Source organism: Ascidiella aspersa, chromosome 7 (assembly GCF_963924565.1).
Source record: "Ascidiella aspersa chromosome 7, kaAscAspe10.2, whole genome shotgun sequence".
Lineage (NCBI taxonomy): Eukaryota > Metazoa > Chordata > Ascidiacea > Phlebobranchia > Ascidiidae > Ascidiella > Ascidiella aspersa.
In genome coordinates this window covers 10273227-10284259 of record NC_139453.1, presented here as the reverse complement: position 1 = coordinate 10284259, position 11033 = coordinate 10273227, and the positions used below count along the sequence as shown (strand labels likewise).

The window sequence follows — 11033 nt, the reverse complement described above, 5'->3', positions numbered from 1 at the left end:
AGGGCCTGATCGAATTCTTCGTTAAAGTGTTGTAAATATCTGGAGGCAGCCTGCCGATGTGTAGTCCAACATTGAAGGCTAAGATTCACTTCCCAAATGGTTTGTGATCATTTTTTTACCCATTAGATATTTGGACTGCTAATTACTTTAGTTTATGCTTCTCACTAAACCCCAATATCCCGGTGGTAAAACTGAAACCACAGTTACGGATATGGACCATGAGGACTAATGAGTATGGGTCATGAGGATTAGGATTCATGATATTTTTAGATCATGGAGTTTTACTGTAAAGTAATTTTTTTGGCATGCGTGCGAGGATTTCGAAAGAACCCATCTTTCTGTCTGAAGATGTCACTTTTTCTCCCAGGCGATTTTATCCAACTTTAAAGTTACAATTTCAACAATCTCTTTGCGTGGTTTAAAACGATATCTCGCCTGAAAATAAGTTGGCATAGGAATCTGGCCCGGAGCAACGCGTTTCCAGCAAGCATTAGCAAGAAGCAACAGCGGGACTAATGAGAAAGAGCACCTGGGCGGCTTTGGTAAACACAAGGCTAATTAAGCGCGAGATAATAGATTTCACGCGCCGCTGTTGCCCCAACACTGCGATGACGGTGTTGTGTTTTTTTGTTATAGGGCCTGATGCTGCACTGAAGCGAAATACGCAATGAGCAATGCTGGTTTTAACAGAGTTTTTTGAAACTGTATTATTCTTAAAGTTTAACGCCTGGAGCACAATCGACACCAACATCTCAATTACTTTGAAGATTAAGGTAATTTCAGGGAAATGGTAAACAAAATTCTGAACGTTTGCACTATAGGATGTTATATGCGCTAATTTGTCAAAAATGATTGCGAGAAAAAGTTTTGAACTCGAAATAAATCCTCATTTTAAAACCCAATATGCTGACCAGCAATTTGTCGTGATATTGTTGAAACAATATAAATAAATTAAAGCAGTGTTCATGGATTAAGTGTTTCAATTTTGGCCTTTTCGGAGCACAAAGTTACCAAAAGAAAATCGCGTCAACTTGTATTGGATTTATCGAAGTTAAATTTATTTGTCAAAAAAAATTTCATATTACAGGGTATTTTCGATTTATGTCACTGGATTACCCTGGCCTATATTATGACAACCAAAGCTGAAAAAAATCTGAAAGAGGAAATTAAATGTAAAATACAAGGTTTTTAAGACAGGATTATGTTCCATATGGATATTCTTAGGTCCATCTTAAGGTCGCATGAACGTTTAATGACGCAAACCCGCTAGACAAACACAGGGTTAGGTAAAAACACCCTTTCCCTATCCGGTGCCGCGGTTGTTAAAAATTGTTCGCCGACCTGCGTCAGTCAAATACGCAATTGGCATTGTCCCTTGCACGAAACCGCGCAATTAAATCAACAGACCGATTTAAAATTAAACCATTTAAATGGACAGTCTGACGACATCCTGTGGTTAACCGCTATATAATGTTATGCGAACAGCGTTTTAAAAATCAATAGGGTGCTATACGGGTTTAAGAAAATACAAGTATAAATCGTTACAGTCGACAGATGTAATTTAGATATCACCTCAAGCAATATGGAATATTTGTTGCAGTAACTAGAAAAACGACAATGGGACTTTTCGTATTACCGTACCACGTTAGCTTACTGATAGTTTCAAATTGGGTGTTCGGGATTTTTATAGATTAAAATACTAGAGTCCCGAAATGTTATACCAATCTAAGTTAAAATAATAAAATAAACACAAGGAGAAATTTGCTGGACAATAAAATCGATATATATATATCATTTTTGTTAAGTTTGAAACTCTGATTGCGATATATTGGCCAAAAAAAGAAAAATCAACAGAAACGACCAATGACTTTCAATGACCCAATTTAAACTTCATATGCCTATACCAACTGACCCGACTGCTAAAATAGCAATTGTTTTTTTTTAATCTATTATTATATTAATAATTAATTACTTTGTGTGTGCACTACCCAAGCGAAAATTTGCACGAAAACAACTTGGGCTGCTTTCAAATGTATGATCAAACCCATTATTACAAACCTGTACCGTACCTGTATTGTGATTCAACAATCACATTCTCAAATTTTGTGATTCACTTCGGCATGTGGCAAATAAGATGGAAAACTTAGTTTTATCAGAACATTTTATAATGTTAATGCAGACCGTGTTACAGTGAATAAGGCACTGGTTATAGATGGAAAAAAGGGAAAGCTGGTGTTAAATCAAAAACGCAAATGTACAATTGAAGGTGATCGTCGTTAAAAGAATGTCAGCTAGTCCTAGAATCAATAAACTTTATCAAAACCCGAGGTTTAAATTTACCACGACAAATGTGTAATTTGCAGTGAGGCGTAGATCGGTAATAGCATGATGCCTATCTGCTTAATAACTATAAGGTTTATTAGATTCGCAATTTCTTTGTTTGAAAGGTTCAATGTGCTGCCCACATGCCACATTCTTGTGCAAGACCACAGTGTGCTATCTGAATAACTTATTTTTTTTGTAAATACAATCAAATTTCGCCTTTAAAAAAGTTTTGAACCACTGGTCTAAACAGCAACGAAAAACGACGACTAACTCTTTGAATCCACATTTAAAACACCTTTATCAACTAGACCGACTGCTAAAGTAGCCATTGTGTTTTTAAATTTATTCTTATTTTGCGTACACCACCCAAGCGGAAAATTGCACTACAACAAATTAGGCTGCTTTCAAATAGATGATCTAAATCAGCTTTTCTTCACCTGAGAAATAGTTGGCCGTACAGAAAATTGTGCCAGCTGTAGGTATATTGGTAGCCTATTTTCCTAGTTCGTATCAACTGCTAATTTTAAGCTATAGCGTGGTAGCCTATTGAGTCTTTATCGTCTAGAGTCTAGACCAGTGTTTGTTAAACTTTTGTTGTTTTGTTCACCCCTAAAAATCGATCTCCAGATTTCATTTACCTTTGTCTAATGATATGATAAAACTATCTCGTCTATATATAACAGCACCAAAGGATTTATGTTGTTTCGATTTTTGTTGAGATCCACTCAAGCTAAGTTTTACTATTTGAAATCTGCAATTTCTTGGGTCCAGAAATACAAAGCTACAAAAGCACAAAACACAGTCACCAAATTTAGTACTTAAACACTCAGTGTACCAACTTCACTATTACAATATGCAAAAAAAATACCAAATAACACCGGTTCAGTAGTCGATTTACTACAGAGCTATCATACATTTCTGAAGGTTCACCCTTATTCGCGCCTTTTGATTGGTTCACCCCTGCAAAAATTTTGTTCACCCTGGGGTGAACCATTCACCAGTTTAAGAAACATGGTCTAGACTCTAGACTAGTGTAGGTAACGTTATGCTTCGCTAATTAATATTTTTTTAAATTTATTGGCAAAACTCTTGACTCTTAGTTACTTCATTTGTCGTTGCCAAAAATCAAGGGCAGCTGTCGCATTAAAATAACTGATGTAATTTGTTACTTTCGTTTTTTAATAAATGAGCACCATTTTATATATTGGTGGTAAATCTGATATTCACCTTTGTTAAAAGGGTACATACAAAAAAGGCTAAGAACCCCTGATCTAAATTGTTCCACCGGCTACCATTTAAGGCACACGAAAACAATCGACTTTCTGTCTCATGTTCTTGCTGTAGGCTACCCCAACAGCCAAATGGCGTATTTGGCACGCTGGGGCGATTCGGAGTGATAAGCATAACAGATATAGCGATGCGGCGCAAATTAAAACCCAACTATTTGCCGAAAATAGAATTGCTGATTCAAAATGTTTTGTGTTTATTGCGTGTAACTATACGCAATAGATGGGAAATGGGGATATATACGGTTGGAGTTTCGCATCAAACACGAATAAAGCGCGAGATTGTTTTCTGTTGCGTTTGTTTTTTGTTTGAAGTATAATTCCAACGATTTACAAGGTACTTTATATGTGTGATTGTTTCATATATGATACACATCATTTGTGTCATCTGAACTCGTGGTAGATTATTATAAAATGTGAGCTTTTTTACGGGAAACGGTTGTTTTAAGCATACGAGGCCCATGATCTTCCAGATATTTCTACGAAAAAAAATTCGAAAGCACACGCAGCGAATTTTGCGACCCTTTCAACGTAACGATGTTACAAACTTCTAAATATTAGTACAGTTATTTTTCTTCTGATGCTGAGTCTGGGTGTGTTTTGAATTAATAAGGTTAGTGTTTACGAAGAATATTTTTATTCTGCGAAGATTATTGAAATTTACAAAGCGGAAAGGACGCAAATCGGACTAAACACCGAAGACCAGTATATGTGTGAAGTGTGTCTACTACCAATATTATCCATGATTTATAATTTATATACTAAGCTAAAAGTGCGGTTGTTAGTTTAATACAGCGTTTCTCAGCCCATAGGTCGCGACCCCAAAATGTTGGTCGTTTGATTTTGTTGAGCCGCCGACTGCACTATAGTTTTATATTATTACATACATTGAGATTAATGCTAAAAAAGTTTTCTCCTATTATTGTAAATAATGACGGAAGCATTACGAAGACATGGCATATATTAATTAAATTTAAACTTCTTTATGTATAATGTCGTATGCTTTGTTTGCTCGTCGACAAAAAGTACAGCGAAGCGAATTGGTCGCCAAAGCTTCGCAGTTAGGCTTACGCTTCGTATTTGAAACGCCGCGAACGAAATTGAAAAACACTGCATTAATATAATCAAACAATAAAACACAAACAAAAAGTTCAGTTCTTGAAATTTTTGTTAATGCAAATAAAAATAGATATTACCGCGGCCGAAAAGTCGGTACTAACTCATGATAAAATCTTGCGTTTTGAGTTTAAGGATTCATGGAGCCATTTGTCCCCGGGTCACCCTATAACTTTACCAAGTGGCGCCACGCATAAACATCCTTATGGTCGCCAGCACTCACAATTCAACGACAGACTTGCTTTATCGCTGATTGTGCGGTTTCAAGTGCAACAGGCTTCTCGCGCGCTACAACAAACAAACTGCAACGTCGCGCGCAAGGCCGCCGCCGTTCATTATCGCCCCAATCCCGCCCGCGACTTGCGTAATTGCGACCGCCCCAGAGTTGCCGGCCGCTGGAAAAACCACCGCCGATGACGCGCATCGGGCAAAGCGACTGACTTTTTCGCATTGTCTTTAAGGCAGCATCGGAGATAGCTTTCTTCTTGTCGGAGTGCAAGAAAAAGGCCAGTCAGCGACGCCGGCATTGGGTTATTAGGCAGAGCGACGTGATAGGCCGGTTAGCGCGCGCGACGCATAACGTCTTAATCGCTGCTTCAGGTATAGGCACGGGCGAATGCACTTTTTTGGGTGGCCGCCTTATGATGGAGTATATAACGAGAGATAGGGGCTCGGCGGCAGTTTTTAACGGTGTCCGACGCGGGCGACAGGCCCATGGTAGGGTTGTGTCAGTGTTTACCCCTGGTATTTTAGGGTTGTGAGGTAGTTAGAACGCAACCTGATCCAATCAGTAATAGCCCGGAATCCGAGCCTATTGTACGCGCGGGATAATCTGACATGCTACCGTGGCTATAGTCAGGTGCTTGTAAACTGCTAGTAAAGCAACTCTCAGAACAAAATCAGCCAAGACGAAAAGCTCTGAATCTTTATTCAGATAATAGGGAACCGCCAGTAATTAAGCCGTCTATTCACCAACTATCGAACTTGGCTTTGCTTCGCTATCCACCGGTCTGCGGGTTTTTTGGATCGAGATAAACATCACACAACGCAGGTCGAAAGCGGTTGAGGAAAAGGAAAGGGCTCCTAAACGACGAGCGCACCTAAACCGAAGGAAACAAACAGCGCAAAGGTAGGAAAGGTCACCAGAGTGCGGCACTTTTTGCGTTCGGCAAGGCGTCGCTGGATTCGGCGGTGAACGAATAAGCACGAAGTATAGTCCCAGTTAAGGAAGCGAGACGGCGCCCGGCGATCACTTTGCAGCCTGCAGGAAGTTTTTAACATTTCGTTGGCCTTTGGCTCGCAGCTATGCCTTGTGAACCCGGGGTTCGCGACCCCCCAAATAAGGTTGACTTCAACAGCACTTCGCAAATATAGCTTATTTTTCTTGTACAATTATTTTTTAGAAAATCAAGTCAGGGGACTTGCCGAGCTTTATTTTCTGTTCAACCGCTGCAAACTTATAGATTAGGGAGAACTAATGTAATTAAATGAATTAGGTTTGTACTTTGATAATAGTCAGTGTCGGCCTCCTAATTAGACATGCTAAGTTGACGTGAAAGTCATATTTCATTAAACCCGTCACTCTTGGCTACGAATAATTTTTTGAATAATTTTTTCGGCCAGTTTATTAGACCCTACGAAAGCGTGAAAGTGAATTTTATAAAATTATAAGAAACGTATATGCGACGTATACGTTTTCACTCGCATTTTTGATTAAGAAAACAGCACGATGATAACGATATACCTCGATGTGCTATACAATGATCGTGAAATTATATAAAGTTGCCCCTAAACTACCACTTCACGCATTATCAGTATTTAAAGAAAGCCTATTTTCCATAAGGCCTTTAAAGGTTTTCTATATGTCCTCAAAATAGCAGTCTTACTTGTTAGCAAGTGGAGGGTTTCCTGGAATACCCCTACAATAAAAAATGTGGATATTTACACGTCAAATTTTTTTCTGAAAAAATCGTGAAAACGTAAGCCGAGATTGGCTTAAACAAGTTGAAAATTACGGTTAAGTTTTTGAAAAGAAAGGTTTTCCCAACGCTTCGTTTGACAAAACGTCTTCTTTAAAAGTTTTCCTAAACTTCATTGGATGCTGTCTACAGAGAGGTAAAAGCTAAATAATAATTGTACAAACCGTAAAAGTACCTTTACAAATGTATGCCGACGCTTCCTAATCGGAGAAGACATTTAATCGCAACCAAAAAACCTCGAGGAAAAGAAACGATCGGGCCGAGCGAAGAGCGGACGAGCAGCAAACGGCGAAAACAAGCTTTGAACAACACATTTCCAGGAATGCCTGCGCCGACGACCATTTTGCTTGTGATCGCAGCGTCGACCGTGCTCACCGTACCGGCCATCTCAAAACCGGTGGAAATCGACAGATTTAGCGAGGTGGGGTCTTACTTTAGGCGCAATTATTTATCAAGGTCTCTCTCTCCCGTCGTCGCTAATTGACTCAATTAAAGGGCCGCGATGATGGTCACAACGTGTTGCTTTCGCCCGTTAAAGACCGCGCGCTCGTGCTAATGTTCTTATATACCACCACAGCGTAGAATAATGATCGGTGGTTGCTGATGTATTTTGATCATGTTATTGTTAATATGTTTTGACAGTCTGTGGTATTAAATCATGGTGATACTGGGATAATGTACAAACCTTTTACATTGATATGAGTTTATTTACACTTATCTGTTTGTTTGTTTATACACGATTATTTACAGATTAAAATCGCTTTGACAACTTTTCCAACCATATAAAACGATATAGCCTATATAGGCGGTAAATAAATAGAATGTTTCCTTTCAAGATTCTTGCGTAAGATATTTTACATGTCGATAAAAACTTCTCATGGACTAAATTCCGACCACCACATTGCAATGATATATAGTGAAATTATCTTGGAAACTAAATCCTTTTCGGTGAAATCGCTTGCATACATATCGAAGTACGATTTTGTTATTTCATACCACCGATGGCGTGTTTCCGAATTAAAAGTAAAGTATAAACCAAAAAAAGGATAACATGAGCAAACCTTAAAAAGTTAACAACGACATTCAGCTGTCATTTCCTAAAAGAATAAGTTTAAACATATTGTAGCAATCTTAGATTTCCCCTCCCCAATCAGGCATTCATCCTATATAATTGAGGTGAATGTGCTAAGCTTGATCTGCTACAACGATATGCAATTCTTTGTAGTAAACAGCGTTAAAACCTTAAATGGATCGGTTGCACGACAGATTCGTTTTCATTTGCCAGATTGCCTAGGCAGGGCGAAATAATCCTGGGCAGGGCGCTGCTTTTCAAAACGCACTGTTTCCAACGAATTTGTTTTCCGCCCGAGTCAAAAACGCTCCTTAATCCTGATCAGTTTGCTCCAAAAATAATCGCATAAGCCGGATTTCGACTTTTGCACAAGAGGTCACGTAAATAATGACGAGTCGTTGCGAAATTCCCCGCTACCGTCAAATCAAATATAATCATATTATACATTTTAACTTTTGCGAAACATAAGTCCATAAGTCTTCATAAGTCTTCACTTATGTTCTTATTTTAAATAGCGCTTGCAAAAAATCATTTTGATATCAAGGGCATGTCTTATTTAACAAAGATCTTTGGTCAACATTACCTATTTCAAAAAAACAAGCAAGCGAACATTTCGGTTGTTTTTTAACATAATGGTTGGAGATTCTAATGAGTTTGAATATCAAACCTATCTGGAATATAGGTATAGCATTTCGAAATATTTTAGTTATTTCAACATTATGAAAAGGCATTGATTCTATACGAATATATACGAATTTTGGTTCACCTCTTGCATATTCCAATATCAACCTGCCTTATCAAAATAAAGTTTCAATAAAGCAATGATTTTTAATGAGTTAAGTCGTCCGCTTCGTTTTTAGTTGGCTGTGAAACAACTGTACAATATTTGTCGTCCATACAAACGAATTCGATTTTCAGCCGGTGTTTGTTTTGGCAGTTGTGTCCCGAGCCTACGGACGTGGCCGAGTGCGCCGGACTGCCCTCAACTTGCTGCTGCGAGGTAGTCAAAGGAGCCCACGAAGGTAGGATAAACTCCTGGTTTTGACTTATGTTTAAGTTTGACGTTAGATCGAGTTCGAACGCGGAATGCTGCCGCCGCGGTTTAAACGATTTTCAGCGGTCTTTTGCGACCTCATCGGAAGTGTCGCAGTCTCAAATGTTCTCCGCTGCTCTTTGTGGCGCCGTCTATTTGCGAAACGTGTACGTACATTGCCTGATTCTCGTGTTGTCCGCGGTCGCGTATATGGCTTGTTTAGCAATTGAAATCGACCCATAAAATCGGCACTTGTCGAACCTCGGCATTTCAAACAGTGCCAATGTTGTATGCAGTTTTAGTGCAAATCGTCACGCTCATAACCAAATTGCCTAAGTCATTTTTTATGATTTTCAGAGTTTTTGCCTAAGTCATTCCTTGTTGCCATCCCCATCCATAGAAAAAGTGCCTAAGTCATTTTTTTGAACAAGGGAGTGGGAAAAGACCTAAAAATGACCCAAGTACTTTTTCTGTGGATGGTGATGGTAACAAGGAGTGGCTAAATCAAAAACTTTGAAAATCAATAAAAAATAACTTAGGCAATTTGGTAATAAGCGTGACGAAATGCTTCATTTTTTAACTTAACAGTGGCCAAATTGGTTGTTTGTGACGAGCAGTCGTTCTACACGTTTTTTTCGCATTATTACGGACATGACCTGCAGTTATTTGAGGTCTATCACCTGCAATTATTTAAGGATTAAACAACTCAAGAATAACTTTATACATTTATGAACATTAAAATTAAAAACATCAACAAAGCTGGTCTGCTGTTTTTTTCTATTCAGCGGCCTGCATATAGCAATACATGTTACTGGCAAAATGACATCCTAAATTGCCGAATTACCCGTTTAAATTTTGGGGTAATCATCCAATGGTGTGGAGAATAATATTTTTTCATACATGGGTTCTAACCAATTCCCAACGCTACCGCTATCATTGTGATTTGAAAACCGAGTAAATATGGCGCAACCTTTTTTCGCTTAAGGTTTTCTCCGGCTCTTATAGTGTTGCGATAAACAACGTTCAAAAATGCGAGTGTGCATGTGTGTGGGCAAACGCGAACAAGGCGAACGCATTAAGGAGAAGGTCCTCGCATATACAGTCACGAGACGTTAATCGGGAAAAAGCTGTTTGAAAAGCCTCCCGTGTACGATCCAACTTGCACGAAAACCTTGAAAACGGCTACATGACTGAACGGTCGTATGCTATAGGCCGAATGAATACCGGTCTTCTGACTCACGCCCTCTATACATACACACACAGCCTCCTGCAACACATGCACTGTGTACGCGCTGTACGCGTATTGGATGTTGGGCGGCTATACATGACGGCGATCTTAATCTCTCAGCACCTCTTCGCAGATAGGCAATCGCGATTTCCAGGCACATAGGCCTAGGGTATAGGGCGGAAACGAAAGAATGCCCGCGTTTTTGGAGGAAAGCCTTGTCTGACAATTAATATGTAGAGAGCAAAGACGACCCCATATGGAGGGTGGTCGGCGTTCGACACTCTACAACTGTGGCCTTCCATGGCTATATTCATAAGTTGTGCCAAAGCAAAACCGTTGTTTTCCGCTTTTCTAATAAAATAATTTGGTCGAATGACAGCTTTCATCGAATTCGTTACCAATGAACTGGCAAAAATAAACGTTTTTTATTATTTTTGTTATATATTTCTATGATAGGAAAAGTATAGATCACAACGTGTTATAAGTTAGACACCCATTAGATTTCCACCAAAACACAGGCTAAATGACGACCCTTTTGAGTAAAAGCAGCTTTAAAAGTTTTGCATTTTCCCTTCTTCATTGCAGATGCGACCGCGCGAATCGTGGCCAAGTGCTTCAACGTCAAATACATTCCCACGCGCTTTCCGGATGTCACCGAGCAAATGTAAGTCATGTTGGAAATCTGACATTTTACAAACAATAGTGACGAGATCTGGCTGCCCTTCAACATGTTTGCGTCGATTTGACAAGCCCGTTTTCACCCTATACGGCCAAAATTGACCTATTTTTTTATTTTTCAAATTAATTTTAGGAACAGTATACATGAAGGTGGGCTGGCAAAAAAAAAAACAAGTAACAAAATTTACACGAGGTTCACTTTTCACCCAAACTAGCAAATCTTGAACATTTATATGAATATACACAAATGCAAAAATCGGAGAAAATTAGTATATACCAAATCAACTGAAATAAATGACTAAGTCGAACAGGCTAG

At 39.0% G+C, this 11033-nt stretch overlaps 1 protein-coding gene across 1 annotated transcript in view; it reads left to right on the top strand.

The window, feature by feature from the left end:
• The first annotated feature begins 6842 nt into the window (after nucleotides 1–6842).
• The window catches only part of LOC146137667 (thyrotropin receptor-like), a 40598-nt gene continuing 36407 nt past the window's right edge, over nucleotides 6843–11033 (top strand). The window contains exons 1-3 of the mRNA XM_083394419.1: nucleotides 6843–7127; nucleotides 8716–8800; nucleotides 10625–10703. Coding sequence (XP_083250545.1) covers nucleotides 6894–7127; nucleotides 8716–8800; nucleotides 10625–10703 — 398 coding nt within the window. The 5' untranslated portion in view covers nucleotides 6843–6893. The remainder of the gene's footprint in view (nucleotides 7128–8715; nucleotides 8801–10624; nucleotides 10704–11033) is intronic.